Source organism: Typopeltis vanoorti, chromosome 7 (assembly GCF_054136105.1).
Source record: "Typopeltis vanoorti isolate ZY-2024b chromosome 7, IOZ_Tvanoo_1.0, whole genome shotgun sequence".
Taxonomy (NCBI): domain Eukaryota; kingdom Metazoa; phylum Arthropoda; class Arachnida; order Uropygi; family Thelyphonidae; genus Typopeltis; species Typopeltis vanoorti.
The window spans coordinates 84,376,412-84,397,945 of record NC_143555.1 but is presented as its reverse complement, the minus strand read 5'-3'; the positions used below and the strand labels follow the sequence as shown (position 1 = coordinate 84,397,945).

Here is a 21,534-nt window from a genome sequence, read left to right as displayed (position 1 = left end):
ATCCATCTCACTCCTGCAATTTGTTCCAGTTCATCCCGCCACCTTCTATTCGGTCTTCCTCTTTGTCTTGCTCCATCCATTGGTCTCCACTCTGTTGTTTTTCTAGTCCATCTCCCATCACTGCATCTGGCAATATGACCAGCCCATCTCCACTTAGCCTGTTTAATATATTTTACAATATCTATGACACCTGCTTGAGATCTTATCCAGGTATTTGTCTTCCTATCTCTTAATGTTATTTTTAGCATACTTCTCTCCATGCGATGTTGTGTTGTTCTCAGTAGGGCTTCTGTTAAAGTCCATGTTTCTCCTCCATATGTTAGGACAGGAAATATGCATTGGTCGAAAGCTTTCCTTTTTAGACTCATAAGGATGTTACTTCTGAATACGTCTCTCATTTTCCCATAAGCCATCCATCCAAGGTACTTACTTACTTTCCGAGTCCAGAACACCAATCATATCCTCTACATCCAAAAAACAACGGCTTGTATCTCCTTGTCATTGACCGTCAGAATGTCATCCGTGGAGCACACATCGATTAGATCTGGGCAACATAAAAGATGTTCGTTAGTTTGGACGCCTCCGCAGTCACAGCTGTCATTATCTGCATAACCCCATTTCATCAGGTTACTTCTGCATCTGGACACTCCCACTCTAAGACCGTTCAGAGTCCTCCAGGTGCTGTAGGGTAGGTGATATCCCTTGGTTAACTCTTCCTTAATTATGGGGGCTTCTTGAAGTTGAACCGATTCCCTCCATAGAACAAGGCGTCACTCCTCTGGTTTGTGGATCAATGATTTAGTTCTTTGCACAAAACTATGCCTCGATTTGAGTCAAGAAGCCATGACGATATGGCTGTACATTGGATGTCTTTCGTCCGTCATCTGCTTTTTTTCTCCATCTCACCGGCCACTTGACGTCTTATGCCTGGTGGTGCTATGCATGCTAAGGGATACGGCTTGTTGACTGGGGGTCTTAGGCATCCAGTTATGATCCTAATGGTTTAATTATTTAAAGCCACATCCACTTCTTTCGCATGGGTAGATGCCTCCCACACTGGGGCAGCATACTCCCCTGCAGCAAAACATAATGCCAAAGCTGTTGAGCTCCCTACTTCGTGCCAGTCATTTTTCTTATGATGTTATTTCTTGAATAGACTTTTCCTTTTAGTTCCTTGCAATGTACCTTATACAACAAGGTACGATCCAGCTTAACTCCAAGATATCTGCGGTTGCTGCAGTGTTCAAGGCGTTTTTTGCTTTTGTTTTTTGCTTCCCTGTTGCGCAGATGGAAAGCACAAACCTGAGTCTTGTTTGGGTTAGGCTTCAGGCAATTGGTCTCATAGTAATTGGAGAGTATTTCTAAGGCTTCTGTCAATCTCTTCTCAACTTCTTCAAAACTCCTTGCTTGACTGCATATAGCTGTGCCGTCGGCATAGAAAAACCTCCTCACTTGTGCGTGGGCTGGGTGATCATTAGTATACATATTCTTGTGTAGAAGCTAAAGTGCTGTGAGAACATCATGTTGTGGAGGCTTAATGGATTTTTTACAACACTCAGAAAGGATTCAAACAGAATTTAATACTTCCTGTATTTCATCCTAGTCACTAGGACATCTTCGGGGATTACAAAAACAACTAATGTAACATGAACCCAAATATCATACAATACTAAGCCCAACCATGTGGGTGACACTAAAGTCCTATCTAGGTGGAGCGCCCTCTAAGGGCAGTTGTAGGTGGCCTGGAATGTAAGGTGGGACCTCTGGTGATGAGTGTTTCCCAAATCTTCGGAAGCTTAATGCAACCGTATTTATTAAGATTTGGTTGATTTCTGAGAGCTGCTGCTTCTAAGAATAGTCTCTCTTTCTTGAATTTGCTGTGGTGGAGCATGGTTGTTTTCTTCCATGATACCCTGTGGGTGGTGTCCAAGACATGATCAGCCAAGCCTGAATGACCATAGTTGCGTTTACAGATGTAAGACAGACGTGTTCCTCCAGGTGGATGGATGCTGATCTGCCAGTCTGTCCAAAGTATGCCAGCTTACAAGAACAGGGTACTTTGTAAACTCCAGGCAGAGAGAGAGAGAGAGAGAGAGGAGGGAGCTGATCTTTCATAGAATGGATAAGGGTAGCAAGTTTGCAGTGGGGCTTATATGCTGTGTGTGGGTTCTACTTTTTTAGAATCTTGGCTATTTTTTCGGATGTGCCACGGATGTAGGGTATGGTGATGGCATTTTTAAAATCTTGTTGACGAGAAGAATGGGGGAGGAACTGATTATTTTTTTGATACTGTGATCGCTGTAGCCGTTGGAGAGGAAAGTGCTGTGGTTAAGCTCAGTAGTGAGGGCGGTTCAACTGGAACAAAGATTGTGGGCTCTCTTGGTAAGAGTTTTAATAATGCCATATTTTTGAGAGGGGTGGTGGGAGAGTTTGTGAATGTATCTGCTTGTGTGTGTGGGTTTTCTGTATACAGTGAAGGCAAGTGCATCATTAGGCAGCCGTGTAACTAAGGTGTTTAGGAAGGGTAAACAATTGTTCTTTTCCTTTTCCATAGTAAACTGGATTCTTGGATGTAGGCTATTGAGATGACTGAGGAAGGAGTGTAACGTGTCTGGGCCATGAGGCCAAATAGAGAACACATCATCTACATATCTTAGCAAGATAGAAGGTTTGAGTGGGGCTGAGTCTATGGCTCGTTTTCGAAATCTTCCATATAGAAATTGGCAAGAGGGGGTGAGAGTGGGGAACCCATGGCGGTTCCCTCTATCTGCTTGTAGATTTTGTTCTGCCAAGAAAAATACCTAGAGTTAATGGCAAAGGAAAAGAGATCTAAGATGTCAGACAGAAAAACCTTTTCTAAGAGAGAGATAAGGTGTCAGTTAAGGGAATATTGGTAAACAAAGAGTAGATATCAAAACTTACCAATATGTCTGTGTTATTCAAGGTTAAATTTTCTGTGAGGGCTTTAAAGTGGGTCGAGTTTTTTATATAGGAAGTAGATCTTCCAGTGAGGGGGGGGGGGGTCAGAGAGTTGGCCAGCTGTTTAGACAGTCTGTAGCAAGGTGCATTGGTGGCATCTACTATAGGTCTAAGTGGGTAATTGGGTTTGTGGATTTTTGGTAAACCGTATATTTTGGGGGGGGGGAGCAGAAGGGTTTAAGTTCTTTCGTGATGTCAAGGGGCCAGGAAGATACTTTTTTAAGTAAGATTTTTAATTTCTTAATTTGTGTTAAGAAATTAAAAATATGTAGGTAGTGCAATCGAACGTGAGATCGGTTGCTTACCATCAGAGATGGCCAACAACATCAGCCTTGACGCGTAGCCAACATCCTCGTTCATTTTTCGCCTCCAAAAACTAATTTATCGTATGCCCAACGCATGGCTCTCCCAAAATTATGGAAAGAAAAAAGTATCATCACCAGAGCGGATAAGGGTAATGCCACAGTCATTCTTAATACCAGTGAATACAATCGTAAAATGAATATTATCCTCCGCGATCACTCTACCTACATCCCAATAGAACATGACCCCACAAAAACACAAGTTAAGAAATTAAAAATCTTACTTAAAAAAGTATCTTCCTGGTCCCCTGACATCACAAAAAAAAACTTAAACCTTCCCCCCCCCCCCCACAAATATATGGTTCACCAAAAATTCACAAACCCAGTTCCCCACTCAGACCTATAGTAGATGCCACCAATGCACCTTGCTTCAGACTGTCTAAACAGCTGACCAACTCTCTGACCCCTCCCTCACCGAAAGGTCCATTTCCTATATAAAAAAACTCGACCCACTTTAAAGCCTTCATAGAAAATTTAACCTTGAATAATGCAGACATATTGGTAAGCTTTGATATCTACTCTTTGTTTACCAATATTCCCTTAACTGACACCTTATCTCTCTCTCTTAGAAAATGTTTTTCCGTCTGACATTTTAGATCTCTTTTCCTTTGCCATTAACTCTGGGTATTTTTCTTGGAAGAACAAAATCTACAAGCAGATAGAGGGAACCGCCATGGGTTCCCTCCCTCCCTCTCACCCCCTCTTGGCAATTTCTATATGGAAGATTTCGAAAAACGAGCCATAGACTCAGCCCCACTCAAACCTTCTATCTTGCTAAGATATGTAGATGATGTGTTCTCTATTTGGCCTCATGGCCCAGACACGTTACACTCCTTCCTCAGTCATCTCAATAGCCTACATCCAAGAATCCAGTTTACTGTGGAAAAGGAAAAGAACAATTGTTTACCTTTCCTAAACACCTTAGTTACACGCCTGCCTAATGATACACTTGCCTTCACTGCATACAGAAAACCCACACACACACAGGCAGATACAAACTCTCCCACCACCCCTCTCAACAATATGGCATTATTAAAACTTACCAAGAGAGCCCACGATCTTTGTTCCAGTGAAACCACCCTCACTACTGAGCTTAACTACATACACAGCACTTTCCTCTCCAATGGCTACAGCGATCACAGTATCAAAAAAATAATCAGTTCCTCCTCCATTCCCTGTCCTTCTCATCAACAAGATTTTAAAAATGCCATCACCATACCCTACATCCGTGGCACATCCGAAAAAATAGCCAAGATTCTAAAAAAGTACAACCTATACACAGCATATAAGCACCGCCGCAAACTTGCTACCCTTATCCGTTGTACTAAAGATCAGCTCCCTCCTCTCTCTCTCTCTGCCTGGAGTTTACAAAGTACCCTGTTCCTGTAAGCTGGCGTACTTTTGACAGACAGGCAGATCAGCATCCATCCACCTGGAGGAACACAAGTCTTACATCTGTAAACACAACTATGGTCATCCAGGCTTGGCTGACCATGTTTTGGACACCACCCACAGGGTATCATGGAAGAAAACCACCATGCTCCACAACAGCAAATTCAAGAACGAGAGACTATTCTTAGAAGCAGCAGCAGCAGCTCTCAGAAATCAACCAAATCTTAATAAATACGGTTGCATTAAGCTTCCGAAGATTTGGGAAACACTCATCACCAGAGGTCCCACCTTACATTCCAGGCCACCTACAATTGCCCTTAGAGGGCGCTCCACCTAGATAGGAATAAGTTTTAAAAGAGGTAAACCGTGAGTAGACATAACTATACATAATAAATAACGGAAAAACTCACGTAGAAATATTATTTAATAGTATAATTTTCGCCTGTGTGTCACAGGCATCTTCAGTACAATTAGGCACAAAAAATAAACACTAACTGACAATTCCAAAAAGCGCCACCTAAGTAGCTGGTGTAAGATAACTAAAAAGGTCATACAATAAAAAGTTAGGAAAGATTAGCTGATTTGTAAAGTACTATCTCCCATAAAGGGGATAGACGTAAGCCGTCGGATCTGTTTAAGTTAGGAGAATGAAGTAGAGTTTCACATGCTTCTTTATAAAGGCGTTCCATGAAAAACTGACTTTTGTGAAGAACTCTTGTCTTTCTCCAATGAACTCTGTGTCTAGTGAAGATGGCATGTTCTGCAAGTCCAGACTTTTCAGGTTTAAAGTATTCAATATAAGATTGGTGTTCTTCTAGCCGAATGGAGGCAGATCTTCCCGTTTGTCCGAAATAACATAATCCACAAGAGCACGGAATCTGGTAGACACCTGGATGATTAAGATGTGGAAGCTTGTCCTTTGGAGAAGCGAGAAAGGTGGAGATTTTTCTAAACAGTCGAAAGGCAACAAAAATATTCAGTGGTTTTAAAACTTTTGCTATTTTTTTATTATTTAATAGTATAATTTTCGCCTGTGTGTCACAGGCATCTTCAGTACAATTAGGCACAAAAATTAAACACTAATTGACAATTCCAAAAAGCGCCACCTAAGTAGCTGGTGTAAGATAACTAAAAAGGTCAATAACTTTCCTAAAAAAAAAAAAAAAAAAATTTAATACAATAAAGAGTTAGGAAAAATTTTAAAACCACTGAATATTTTTGTTGCCTTTCGACCGTTTAGAAAAATCTCCACCTTTCTCGCTTCTCCAAAGGACAAGCTTCCACATCTTAATCATCCAGGTGTCTACCAGATTCCATGCTCTTGTGGATTATGTTATTTCGGACAAACGGGAAGATCTGCCTCCATTCGGCTAGAAGAACACCAATCTTATATTGAATACTTTAAACCTGAAAAGTCTGGACTTGCAGAACATGCCATCTTCACTAGACACATAGTTCATTGGAGAAAGACAAGAGTTCTTCACAAAAGTCAGTTTCTCATGGAACGCCTTTATAAAGAAGCATGTGAAACTCTACTTCATTCTCCTAACTTAAACAGATCCGACGGCTTACGTCTATTCCCTTTATGGGAGATAGTACTTTACAAATCAGCTAATCTTTCCTAACTTTTTATTGTATTAAATTTTTTTTTTTTTTTTTTTTTTTTTTTTTTTTTTTTTTTAGGAAAGTTATTGACCTTTTTAGTTATCTTACACCAGCTACTTAGGTGGCGCTTTTTGGAATTGTCAGTTAGTGTTTAATTTTTGTGCCTAATTGTACTGAAGATGCCTGTGACACACATGCGAAAATTATACTATTAAATAATATTTCTACGTGAGTTTTTCCGTTATTTATTATGTATACCTAGATAGGACTTTAGTGTCATCCACGTGGTTGAGCTTGGTATTGTATGATATTTGTGTTCATGTTACGTTAGTTGTTTTTGTAATCCCCGAAGATGTCCTAGTGACTATGACGAAATATAGGAAGTATTAAATTCTGTTTGAATCCTTTCTGAGTGTTGTAAAAAATCCATTAAGCCTCCAACATGAAGTATAAATATTGTAGAGCATTGGGGCCAATATGCTGCCTTGAGGTAAACCATTCTTCTGATTTCTCCATCTGCTCTTCTTTCCTTGCAAAGTTACATAGAATCGTCCATTCTGGAGCACGGTTTTAACTACATTCATGAGGTGAAAATCTTTTGTTATTTGGTACAGCTTGATCAACAGTTTCTTGTGATTAATAGTGTCATATGCCGCTGAAAGATCAATAAAAGCTGCTCCAATCACAAGCTTCTTCTCATAACCATCTTCGATGTGCTGCGTGAGATTCAGAATTTGGCCACAGCAGGACTTTCCAGGACAGAAACCAGCTTGCTCGGGTATAAGTTTCTCATCAATGTTTGCTGCTATTCTTTCCAGAATCATTCATTCAAAAACTTTATACAAGTGGCAGAGGAGAGAAACAGGGTGAAAATTCTTCGACTCTGTAGGTTCCTTTCCTGGTTTAAGTAAAGCTACCACTTGGGCTTTCCTCCATAATTTGGGCAACTGAAGAGATTCTACACACCTATTCATCAATTTCACCAGCCATTGGATGGTTACCAGACCAAAACGCTTTATCTGTTCTATCTGAATTTCGTCCGGGCCAGCAGCTCTATTTTCTTTCAGGTGACATATAGCTTTTTATAGTTCTTCTTCGGAGAACGGAGATGCTAATGAATTAATCTCAGCTTCTTTAATGTGCGTAAGATTGGTTTTCAATATCTTCTTGTCTGTCCTGCCATTCAATAATAGCTGGTAAGTGATCTGGTTTGGCATGACCTCTGTTATGTAAACTGGAGTTTTAGTTGGATCGTTGCTTCCATCCAAGGTGAATTCTTCGTTCAATCTCTTTTCTTTGACAATCCTCATAGGATAACAATTGGCCCAAATATACATGTGAACTAACTTGTTCTATTTAATGGTTTTCAACTTTGACGGTTCTATGGTTTATGTATTTATTCATCATTATTTTTGTTATTTCTCTATTTATTTTTAATCCAATTACTCGGGAGGCTTCATTTAGCTGATTTAGCCTTTCTTCCAGATCTTCAAGATTATCTGCTATTAGGACAATATCATCTGCAAATTTCAGATGATGCAGCCTTTCTCCATTTATATTTATTCCTTTTGTTTCCCAATCAAGGCTTCTAAAGACTTCCTCTAGTGTTGTAAATAATTTAGGAGATATGGTGTTGCCTTGCCAGATGCCTTTTTGTATTGGGAACTTTTCACTGTTTTTATATAATTTAATTACAGAAGTTGCATTATTGTAAATATGTTTTAGTGTTTCAATATATGATTTCTCAGTTCCCTGGGTTTCAAGTGCTTTTAGTGTTGCAGATGTTTTAACTGAATCAAATGCTTTTTGGTAGTCTATATAGGCCAGACATAAGGGGTTATTGTATTCAATTGAGGGGTGCTTAAGGGTCAAAGCTGTAAATCAAATGCTTTTTGGTAGTCTATATAGGCCAGACATAAGGGGTTATTGTATTCAATTGAGGGGTGCTTAAGGGTCAAAGCTGTATAACTGAGAGGAGACCTCCACATAGCCTTTAAAGGAATGCGGACCGACCAGGGCTTCTGACCTAATGTCCAATCCTCACCTTCTTGTGGTGCACCCTGTTGGGTATCTACTTTGATACTGAACGAACGAGGATGGGCTGGCAATTTGGGATTTAGCTGACCAAATTGTATTCTTATTGGTTAAACCAAAATAAAAAAAATGATGGTACAACATTACAAAATTTCATGCTGGCTGGGGCGTCGCCCGGTTAAACAAGGGCCCCCGTTGTTTTTGCCAGGGAACCAGGGCGAACAGTGAAAAGTCAGCTACTGAAACAAATCTGAAAACAAACCCCAACTCAACATCACCAGAGTTAAAGATTGGTACTATCAAAATAAGAAGCCTGAATGGCAAAGAAATGGAGCTAGCTGAGGAATTAGATAAGTACCAGATCGACATAATAGGGGTGACTGAAACAAAAAAGACCAAAACTGGTGAGATCTTTCTGAACAATAAATACAAAATGTTATATTCAGGCAATGACAATCAAGAAAAAGAAGGAGTAGCCATAATATTCAACACAAAATACGAGGCTAATCTTCTTGAATGGCAGTCAGTCTCAAGTAGAGTAATGTGGGCAAATATGAGAATGGGGAACTGGACAATGAGACTTATTTGTGCCTATGGTCCCACAGAAGGTTTTACTAAGGGAGAAGTGGAGGAATTTTTTGACGCTTTAGAAAAAGCAACTGACACAATGAAATGATTGAAATAATGGCAAATATCTGTTGAATATCTGCTCAAGACATGGACTGGTTATTACTAACACCATGTTCCAACATAAAAATGTGCACAAATTCACATGGAGAGAAGAGGCTAGGAATAAGAAAAGTCTCATTGACTATGTTATTGTTGACAGTGATGTTTTCTCCCTGGCGCAGGACACCAGAGTGTACAGAGGATTTGAAATTGGAAGTGATCACTATTTAGTCTTGAGCAGGATAAAATTGAATTTCATATTGAAAAGAATAACATGTAAGAAAGTTTTAAAGCGAATAAAAGTTGAGTAGCTCTCAGATGTGAACTGTAGACTAAAATACAGAAAGATTATTGAAAAGAAAATGAAAGATTTTCAGAACAGGAATCAAACCTTGGAGATTCAGTGGCAAACTCTGAAGAAAACATTGATTGATTCTGCCAGAGAGGCATGTGGTGAGGTCGTGTGCAAGGATAAAAAAATCAGAACTCCCTGGTGGACACAGGAAGTTAAAGAGGCAGTGAAGGAAAAGAAGAAAGCATATCAAAAGTTCCTGGCAAATAAGTCAGCTTTTACTCTTACAGAATACAGAGACAAATGTAAGAAAGCTAAACAAAAGTCATGGGAGGAGTTTGGCAAGATTATAGAAAATAAATATCAAGAAGGTGGCAAAATATTCTGGAGGTTGTTGAAGAAACTTAGGAATGGAGGAAAGAGTGCTGTAAAAGGAGTTAGAGATGATAAAGGTGACATGAAAACAGGAGAAAAAGATATCCTTGAAGTATGGAGTAATTACTTTGAAAAACTGCTAAATGAAACAAGCAGTAATGACAGCACAGTGATAAAAAAAACACTGACCAGGCATGCAGTCAGGAATACATATCCATACTTGAAGTAGAAAAAGTCATCAAAGGCTTGAAATGTGGAAAGGCAGCAGGAGTAGATGATATTCGACCAGAAATGCTGAAGTATGGTGGTATAAAAGTCTTACAGCAGCTGCACTGCATAGTTCAGAAAGCCTGGACAGAGGGACGAATTCCCGATGATTGGAGTAGAGCTCTCATAGTATCCATATATAAAAAGGGAAATAAAACTGAATATGAGAATTACAGAGGTTTTTCCCTACTGAGTGTTCCTGGCAAGATCTATGCAAGTATACTTGAGCAACGGTTGAGAAGAATTGTGGAAGAAAAGCTTGGTGAAGAACAAACTGGATTCAGGCCAAATAGAGGCTGTCAGGATCAGATCTTCACTTTACGACAAATAGTCGAGAAAGCATGGGAATATAACAAAGATCTGTATTTAAGTTTTGTCGATCTGGAAAAGGCATATGACAAGGTGCCAAGAGAGAAGCTATTCAATACGCTGCAGTTATATGGTGTCAATGGGGCATTATATCAAGCAACACTTAGTCTTTATTTGAGTTGTAAGCCAGCAGTTAGAATTGAAGGAAGTACAGGAAGATGGTTTAATGTTAAATCTGGTGTGAGACAAGGATGTACATTATCCCCTCTGTTATTCATTATCTATATGGATCACATTATGAAGGAAAGTGGTATTAAACCTGATATCAAAATTGGAGATGTTAATGTCAGCTCTTTGCTTTATGCGGATGATGTTATACTTCTAAAAAAAATCCGCTACAAGTCTGCAAGATTCTCTGACTAAATTGAATAGTTGTTGTAATAGATATGGTATGAAGGTCAGCAATAAAAAGACAAAGACAATGAAAATAAGCAGAATCATTGAAAATGTCAACTGTGTTGTGAATGGAGAACCTGTGGAACAAGTAAAACATTTCAGCTACTTAGTCAGCACGATTTTTACTGAAGCTGGTAAATTAAATATAGAAATAGACAACAGAATCAGCAAAGCTGGTATGGTGGGAAGTCAATTGAATAAATTCATATGGAATAAGAGAGAAGTTAGTCGGAACACTAAATTAGCTGTATACAAGACAGTGTTCAAACCAGTTTTAACTTATGGATCTGAGAGCTGGGTCAGAAGTAAAACACTTGACCAAAGACTAGAGACCGCAGAAATGAGAGTCCTGAGAAAGATTAGAGGCGTGAACAGATGGCATCAATGGCAATATCATATTAAAAATGAGGATATTAGGAAAGAACTTGACGTTGTCAGCATCCAGGAATGCATTAGCAGAGCTAATCTTGGGTGGTATGGTCACTTAAATAGAATGGGAGAGGAAAGATTAGCAAAACAAGTGTTCTCTGCCAGGTTGGCAGGAAAACGACCCAGAGGAAGACCAAGAAATAGGTGGATATATACGGTACAAAGTGCCTTAGACGATAGAAATATAAGATCTAATAATGTTGGAGTCTTGACAAGTAACAGACTGATTTGGAGGAAAATTGTAGATAGGAAGTTAGTAATGATGTAATTTTTTCATGTAGTACTGTTATATCCTGTACACCCCTTGAGGGTACATGGCAGGAATTTGATGATGATGATGATGATGATGTATTCAATTGATTTTTCAATGAGTTGTCTTAATGTATGAATATGGTCCAAAGTATTATAATTCTTTCTAAATCCAGCTTGTTCAGAGGATTGCAATCCCTCTAGTTTAGATCTTATTCTATTATTTATAATTTTTGTGAAGACTTTATATATGGTGGAGAGTAGACTTATAGGTCTGTAGTTTTTAATTTCTTCCTTATTGCCCTTTTTAAAAATTAATATTAGAAGTGAATTGTTCCAATTTTTTGGAATTTTTCTCTGTTTTAAGCATCTATTAAAGAGTTTAGTCAAACTGTTTGATGACACGGACTTCCTCCCAGTTTCAAGAGGTCTACAATAATTCCATTTTCTCCTGGGGCCTTTCCATTCTTCATTTCCTGCAGTGCCATTTCTACTTCACCTTGTAAGATCTCAGGGGCATCATGTTCTTCCTCACTCGAGTTATCCATAGATGATTCTTGGATGTCTCGGTCTTTGTCTTCATAGAGTTCAGTATAAAATTCCTGAATTCTTTTGATTATTGCATCTCTATTTTTTATAAGTTCACCATTTTTTCCTCTTACAGCAGCTATTTCCTTTGTTCCAACTGATAATGTTCATCTTAGGACCTTCATATTACTATTATTTCTTTAATTTTCCTAGTATTATACGATCTAATTTCATGTTTCATCCTTTTACATATAGTTTTACAAATTTCTGCATATTCTATTTTACTGGTGTCATTCAAATCTCTTTTCATATCTCTTCTTTTCTTCATTAGATCTAAGGTTTTCTGTCTTGATTTTCCCTCTCTTTGGCACCTTTTTACACCTCCTATTTCTAGTGCACAATTCAAGATAGATTTTGTTAAGATTTCATTAGCATCATCGATGGTAGTAGCTGTGTTTAACTTTTTTACTTCATTTTTGAGTGATTCTCTATAACCGCTTTTATTATGGTAGAGATTTTGTAGATTCACTAAATTGGACTTTTTTCTTATGAGCTTATTTCGTTTCCATTTTTTGTTGATCCATACTTTTGTCCTTACTATCTGTGGTCACTTCCTGTATTAAATCTATTAAGCACTTCAGTATTATTTATTATATATCTTCTGTTGGAGAGATGAAATCTATTTCATTGTAAACTTGTCCATTTGGACTTCTTCAAGTCCATTTTCGGTTGATTTTCTTCTTGAAAACACTGTTAATAATAAAGAGGTTATTTTCTTGTGCAAATTCAATAAGTCTTTCTCCTCTTTCATTCCTTTGTCCAAATACAAATTCACCGATGGAGTTCAGATGGTCATCTCTGCTTCCAATCTTGGCATTAAAGTCACCCATTATAATTATGTAGAAATATTTAATATTTCATTAAATAATTCATAATAATTAATGTTTCTAATGTTTCATAGAAATCTTTTGTCTCTTCATCTGGATGGTCCATAATTGGGACGTATATTTGTATAATTTTCAGTTGGTATCTTTTATTTATGAAGAGACTTAGTTCAGCTATTCTTGATGTTATTTTATTAACAAAGAGGACATTGTCCTTGAATTGTTTTATTTATTAGGAATTCTACACCACCAGTTGAGTTTCTGTCACATTCACAGTGGTAGAATAGATGTCCATCTTTTAATCACATTCAGATTACTTTCAGATTATGTTTACATAATATGAAAACCCTGTTCTAGAAACCAGTAGAACTTTGTCATTTGATGCTTCATGCCTCCAACAAGCTGGAAAGTGCTTTCAAACTGGGTAATGAAATTCACCCCCCCCCCCAAAAAAAAAAAAGACAATCAGAAATATCCATGCCAACATTAGGATTCCGACATTGGTTGGAAGCAGACATGCTTTTAACCACCTTAGCAAACCAAGTTGGCAAAGTAGCTGAATTATGATGATACAGTAATCCTTTAGTTATCCAGCCACAGTGGGAGAGAACACTTTGAAAGACTGGATAACCAGAGGTGACAGTTATATGGTGCTGTACCAGAAGTTAGTTGATAGAGATGGTTCATTCATTTAAAGGTCAGGTAATTGAAAGCCGCAGTTCTTCTTATTAATGATATCCATTTTTCAATAACATTGCATTATACTCCATGATGAGATCAAATTTTTGGGACCAAAAGACTTAAACTATTCTTGAAAAATCTAAAAATTTTAAAAAATGAAAATAAAGCTCTTCCAAATTAAATTTAGATTTACATAATGAAATTTAATTTATGCAAATAAAGTTATATTAAGAATTACAGTTGGCATTTCAGTGAATTCTGATGCTATTTAATGCATATGAGAAACCAGCATTATGTTTATGGTTAGAATTAGGTTTTCTTTGAAGGATTTGCAGCTTTAATTATTTAACTTTCCACTGTACATTAAAAATTATGAAGAAAACTTATTTATTATAGTTATCTTTCATTATAAACATATTTCTGTGATTATTATTGTTTATAATGAAATATAGACATATTTCATTATAAACATATATGTCTCTGTGAAATAAATAAGATTTCAAATGTCATATTTACCTGATTTCAGGTCATTTTAATATTTTATCCTCTTCATCATTAGAATTCTCTATTATTGGGATTGTTTATGTTGAATTTGTTTTAATGTAAATTGTTATTTGTATTTTTGTGTTTGTAAGATTACAAATTAATATAGAGAATTTGTTAATTCAGTTTATTAATACTAAATTGAAAATATTTAAACTTTTGTAAATTGCCTTTGATTATTGATTAATGATGATGCTTTAGTTTATTGGACATAGCAGCTTGGTAGGCAGAGAGGTCAAAATTTTGCTGACATCTCTCTCTCTCTCTCTCTCTGTTTGTTTGTATTTGTGAAGAGACATCTAGTAAAGTTTTATATTGCTCATTTCATCAGCACTATATTTCATGCTACAGTCACAGTTAGCTACATGTAGATTTCCTTCTCCCTCAGTATATTATGAGAGTATCCTTTCCTGAAAATGTTATCTTTGAGGGGAGGAGGATAGGGTGTGTGTATACAGAATGCTGTTATAGTTGAACATAATTAAGTTTTCATTATCATTTGTTTCTATCAGAAATGTTGCTGGTCTCTTCTGTCTTCTTTAGACCTGTTTTTTTTTATATTACCTGAAATACTAGTTTTAATAAAATAGTATGGTTTGTGATTAGGCAAAACTTTACCAGACCCCTCTCTCTCTCTCTCTCTCTGTTCATTCTCATTTTTTAAGATCTTTTCATATCCATGCTTCAGAATCTTAGATCAACTGTTTTGTTTCTAAATAAATCTCGTTTTTGTATGTTAAAACTGGTTTAACTATTATATTATATATACTAATTTGATGTTTAACTACATCTCTGCTGTACCATCCTGACTTATTCCTTTTATCTATTTCTATATTTAGTTTGCCACCTTCACTAACAGTTACACTTAAATAACTAAAATGTTGTTGTTTTTAATCTATAAGTTTGTGTTGTTTTTTTCCCCAAGTTTTCTTACCTGTTTACATGCTTTTTGATACTTGTAGATAAGTTTATACATAGCTTTTAATTTTTCAGGAAATGACAACGTTACTAGAATGTTAATTAAAAACTTTAATCAATACCTTCCTATATTTCGAAAATGTTACACTGCCATCTTCAGGGATCACAAAACAATGATATATGCATGCAGGCACTCACACTAAGCAAATGAGGCTGAAGAAAGGCAACTGAAGTCAGTCCTAGAGTCTTAAAGGTGTACCCTAGCGGACTAAATTGGGTTGGCTTGGCCGTTGGGCTGATGATCTTAGATTGTAAGCTTCCCAAATTGGGGCACTCTCATGAGCCAAATTTGTTGAAGTTCGGAAAGTTTTTCCAGAGTTGAGGCTGATTCAAGGAACAATCTTTTGTACCTGCCATCTTCGGGGATCACTGATATTGGCTACTCTGCCTGTTTTGTTGTATTAGGATAGTTTGCAACTGCCAGGGACCTGGTATACTCCAGGTAGGTCTAGGGGAAGTGGCTGGTCTTTGGTAGAATGGATAAAAGATGCCAATTTCTTATGTGGTTTGTAACTTGTTGTGAAGTCATATTTTCTTAGGATTTTGTTAGTTTTTTTGGATGTATCCCAGATATATGGAATGGTGATAGATTTAGAGTAATCTCTGTTATGAAGGGGAGGGTGTTGTTTAATGGGGGGTTTGGTGGGAGGGGGGGTTGTAGCCATTAGCTAAGATGGTTTTAAGGAGGATATGGTTAAGTTCAGTAGTTAAGGCATTGTTATCTGAGCTGATTAATTTTGTCCTGTTATATAGGGTTTTTATAATCCCATATTGTTGGGAGGGGGAGGTGACTTTTGGTGAATGTATCTACCTGTAAGTAGGTTTTCTGTAAACAGAGAACGCCAGGGATCCATCAGGCTGGTTTGCAATCAGAGTGTCTGGGAAAGGGAGACTATTGTTGTTTTTCTTTTATAAGGTAAACCAGATCCTGGGTGTTGATTGTTTAAGTGTGTTGAGAAATTGGGGTGCATCCAGGACATGCAGCCAAATAGCAAAACACATCATCCACATAGCATAGCCAAACAGTGGGTTTATGTGTGGCAGAGTTTAAGGCATTTTCTTCAAAGGTTAGAAGTTGGCCAGGGGTGGAGAACCCATGGCTGTCCCCTCTAATCTGTTTGTAGAATTTTCCTTGCCAAATGAAATAGCCCGAGTTCATGGTGAACTGAAATAGGGCTGAGATATCGGGAGGAAATTTGGCTTGGATGAGGTCTAAGGTATCTTTGAGTATATCAGTGTGTTGGAGTGAGAGGTTTTTTTCTATACTGGCTTTAAAGTGGGCTGAGTTTTTTATGTGTGAAGGTGTGTTGCCAGTATATTGTGTAAGCACTTTGGTTAATTTGTAGCCAAAGTGCTCACACAATATACTGGTGTCACACCTTCACACATAAAAAACTCAGCCCACTTTAAAGCCAGTATAGAAAAAAAAACCTCTGACTCCAACACACTGACATTATAGTCAGTTTTGATGTCTCCTCCTTATTCACCAATGTCCCACTCAAAGATACCTTTGCCTTTGGGACTTTCATTCCATCTACCTCTGTGCTTTGAAACAGTCTTCAAAGCACAATTTTCCCAAAGGAGACTACAATCTCAGTTGACTCGAACACATCAACAGGTTCCTTTTTAATTCATCTTGACCACCACCTGCCCCTCTAGGGTAACCTTTCACACAGAGGTTTGTTTACACGCACGCACACAGTGCAAGCCATGTTTTAGGACGAAAATTATAAAAAAAAAATCAAACACTTGAGAGAAAGATAAAACATATTTCTTATGCAAAATTGTACAGTTTTCAGAGAGCTGCAGAAAATTTCACTGTAATTAATTGTCTTTAATTCATCAGTTACTTTCTGGATAGCTGGAACATCCAAATTGGTGTCCTTTCAGCTTCATTTTCAACTTGGGGAACAGAAATTAGTCTGTTCCCTAAGTTGAAAATGAAGCTGAAAGGACACCAATTTGGATGTTCCAGCCATCCAGAAAGTTGTAACCGATGAATTAAATCAGGTGAATAAAGAGTGGGAATATTTGTATGTGTGTGTGTGTGTTAAAAAGTAACACACATTTGCAGCTTTTTGAGTGAGTGCATTTGCTGATTAGATTGCTCCAGTATTGTACATGCAACAAATAAAGTGTTCTAAAACTTATGAACTACACTGTGTATTTATATGTATGTGTATGTAAATTGCCTATATAAAGTGCCCTCTGATCCCTTGCTAAGGGTCATTGGATGTGACTTCTAATCATCTGTGCTGTAATCTTTCTTTCTTATCCAAATGGCACCACTGTTACTGCACCTAGAAACAAAGCTGACCTCATGGCATCACTTATCCTTTAAGTCCTACATAAAATGATCAGGGCAAATCACCTCCTATTGTACTAGAATCTGAATACCTCACCACTGGACTTGTGTCATGCAAAGATTAGGAGAAATGTGCTGCTGTGCTTGACACTTAGAGCATTTCTTTCTTTCAGGGTTACATGGTAGTCAGCATTCATCATGTAGAATTTATGGAGGAAAAAATACACATGTTAGAGCAGTTACTCCTTTATAATTAAGAACATACCATTTGACATTTCAACCTCTATATTGAGGTCATCATCAGGAAAACACATATAGTATGAACAAAACACAAGCTACATGACACTACACAAATCTAAGCTAAATCTAACTATTGTGTTAATTGTTTATGCTAGCCTAACCTCTGGTGAAACAAAAATAAATAAACAAATAAAAGAAAAAAAATAATAAAATCAGCCTGTGTAGATCAGTGGATGTAGCTTTTGCACACCACGATGCTCGACTGCATGAAGGAAGATTTCTTGGTTTCGAATCTAGTCAGCGACTAGAAGAAATTTTTCTAAGCCTTTTTCGACCGGTTCCTGAGTTAGTCGATCTCTGGCACGGGCAAGTGGGTTTTTTCTCCCGGAAACTCGAGTTTTTTGTCCCGTAAACTCAAGAAAATTGACCGTAGAACCCGCATTATTTCAGACATTAAATATGAGTGTTAGGGACCACAAGATGGCAGCACTTGTTGAGCCATCTCTCTCTTCACTGTGTGCCGCTTAATTAGTGATAGCCTTGGGCCAGCTATCTCTGATTGGGTACTAGTGGAGATTGAACTGCCCACTCGGTCTCCAAAAGTTAGATAGGGCTAAACGGCCTCACCTACTCCCTATATATGGGAATAAAAAAAGGTGTTAGCTGATTTTTTTTTAAATACTTTTTATACATAATAAGTATGATAACATGCATATGATTAAAAAAAAAAAAATAAATATAAATTATAGCAGAACTACATCAAATGCATCTTTACCATCCTGCTGTCGTAAGATTTTCTTTTGTTGGAGTTCTGCCATTATGTTCTGGATTCTGTATGAGTTGCAGATGGGTCTTCCATATTCTTGGAATTACTAATCCATCATTGTTGTTGAGATGTTGAGATTAGTATGAAAGGGGTTCTTTGGATGAGCTAAGTATAACTCAGCTCTGATTACGTTCTTAGTTGCATGATGTGAAGATATTAGAAAGGAATTAGAAGAGTGAACAAATACCACTGATGCCATTTGTTCACTCAGTTTTTCTGAGAAAAATTACATGAGTAAATAATTTCTGCAGAATTGTTGTAGTTAATTCTCACCAGAGAGGTAGTTTAGTATAGCAAATTTCTTTTAGAATGGCCTTGTTCTTGTAGGGTTGTGGTCTGGATTTTGTTATGAATGTGTTATAGTGGAAGTCAAGTGTATTTGATCACTCTTAATTAAATTATATTAAGTCAAAATATACTATTCTGTATTGTATACATTCTTTAGATTGCCCCAGGAACAAATTCTCACACTCGTTTGAGGCTTCCAGGAAAAGGAATTCGTCGAACAACTAGTTCTGGTTATGGTGACCATTATGTTTACATCAAAATCAAAGTACCACAGTAAGTACAGAATTAAGAGATATTATTTAGTTGATGAAATTCCATTTTCAAATAATTATTAGAAATAAAAAACATAAATCTTTCACTGCGAAGTTCTTAAGATGACAAAGCATGACATGTCTTATAGGCAGTTTACTACAGATATAAATTGTATATGCTTTATGTCTATGCATTTAAAATGTACTTTCTTTTTATGCATATAACTACAGACTTAAGCATTATTATTGATTAGATGAAATTCTATTTTAAAATTAAAAAAAAAAAAAAGCTTGACATCTTTTTTAAATACTTTTTAAATAAAATGTATTTTCTATTTATGCGCATGCAATGTCTGACATTTCAAAGTTAAAGTGTAGAACTTATACTGTGATCAAATAATCACCAGCATAAGTTGTTAAAAATGCTGAAACCCGTTTCTCTATTTTTTTTGACCAGACTAAGAATGTTATCCATTTTATAATACATGAATGTTTTGAAAACTTCTCTTGGCAAGGTTAGGGAATTCTTTTATGGGATTCATATATCGTTCAGGATCAGCTCAAAAAGGAAGGATACACCTTGAATTGGTAATGTCATAAAAGACTGATCTCATTCTTTACAATAGAATTCTATCACTTTGTCTGTAACTATGACTTTTTTTTTTATTGACAAGTGACACATATACCATGAAAAACATTAAAAAAAACTCAAAAATTTTTGATTACAATGCTTTACATAAATTGGCCAGTTATCTAAGTTGAAAACAGTTTTTTAATATGGGCACTAAACAACTTGTAGTGATTGATTGACAATGTGATAACAAGATTTAGTGCAAGAGATTTTTCTGAAATTTGAATGGACACTCCAATCCTCCACCGAGCCTGTGCCTGATAGTGTATCATGTATTTTTTGAATATTTATTCAAGTAAAATCCAGCTTTAATTACTTATAATTACTTTATTATAATGTATATATTATATTGTGAAATATTGATAATGTAAAAGTGACCAAGAATTCAGAAGTTATTTATTTTAGAATGTCACTGACATTAGTGCTTACCATTGATTGACATCACAGCAGAGCAGTTTTGAAACCAAAACTAATTTCTTTAATGCTTGGAGAATTTTAATGCATTGCATGAGAAAATACTGAAGAAAAGTGTGAATAATATATTTTAGTGATGTAATTACCTCTAGACAAACATACTTTAACAGCAATATCATCAGACATGGGAGTGAAGAACCTGTATGTAACTGATGTGAATAATCATGAAACATCTGTTTTGACTAACAATGAGGAATGCTTGAAAATAACAGCAGTGAGAAATTAGCATAGTGAGAGACAGAGAAGTGATGGAAATTTCAAAGTTGTGTAAGTAATGCAGACTGAAATTTTCTTCCAAATTAAGGAACACTGTAGAAGTTTTATTAAGAGGTGCATAAACATACAGTCTGTTAATTATTGGCAGTTGATATGCTGATACTTGGTGCTTTTTATAGGAATTTCTTTAATTGAAAAAGTAAAGTAACTGTTGATAATTCCTGCCAGTAGTAATTAGAAGGGATGAATTTATTTAATATTTGCATCTGTGTTAATGCTTTGGGAAAACTATAATTTCTAAGTATGGAGGTAGTATTTAAATTTGATTAATATTTTCTCTGCTGTAAGGTGGGATTTATTTGTAGTTTGTCCAAGAAACAATGCAGTGTTGTTTCTTGGCCTTTATTGTTTCATTATGAGTTAATGAAATACACTTTCCTCCAATTCAGATTGGAGGAAAGTGTATGAGAGAATGTAACAGATAAACTTAGGTGTTGATGGTTATTTATGACTTATTTTTAATGGTATTAACAACACCAAACAAACTATTTTATAGAAAGATGTTTAATTAACTTGCTATATTTCACTGAATTTCAAATCAGCATCATCAGAGCATAACACAGCATGTATATGCAACAGTGAGTAAGCGAAACAATATAACTGTACCGGACAAAAGATCTAAAGTCCTATTTTGGCGCCCTCTAATGTGCTATTTAGAAGTCATTACAAATCCAAAAGATTATTTTTTGAGTCAGCCATGGCTATGAAGAATTCTCCAAACCTGAACAAATATGGTTGCATTAATTTGCCAAAAATTTGGGAGACTGTTATCTTAAGAGCAACTTCCATATAGCTGTAAATTCTTTTTTTACATTAGAAGGTGCTTTAGATCATTTGTCTGGTACAATTATATTGTTTCACTTACTGTGGCATATGCATGCTGTGTTGTGCTCTGATGATGCTGATTTAAAATTTAGAAAAATATAAAAAGTTAATAAAAACATCTTTTTATAAAATAATTTGTTTGGTGTTATTAATACCATTAAAAATAAGTCATGTATGAGAGTAAATTAACTATTATTAATTTACAGTTTTAATGATGCATGTGTGTGTGTGTGTGTATATTCACTAAATGAGCTGTTTAAAATGGGTAATTGGATAGTGAAACATATTTGTAACTCTGGTCTCACAAAATAATAAGTATAATTTATAACTATCTCTTTATAATTTTTCAATAAGTGATTTTGCATCAGGCCACTAAACAAAAGAAG

General features: G+C 36.4%; 1 protein-coding gene across 1 annotated transcript in view; it reads left to right on the top strand.

Moving 5' to 3' along the window:
• The window catches only part of LOC150104823 (dnaJ homolog l(2)tid, mitochondrial-like), a 156,185-nt gene that overhangs the window by 121,485 nt on the left and 13,166 nt on the right, over window positions 1-21,534 (top strand). The window contains exon 9 of the mRNA XM_090395999.1: window positions 18,849-18,964. Within this exon, the coding sequence (XP_090252125.1) occupies window positions 18,849-18,964 (116 nt within the window). The remainder of the gene's footprint in view (window positions 1-18,848; window positions 18,965-21,534) is intronic.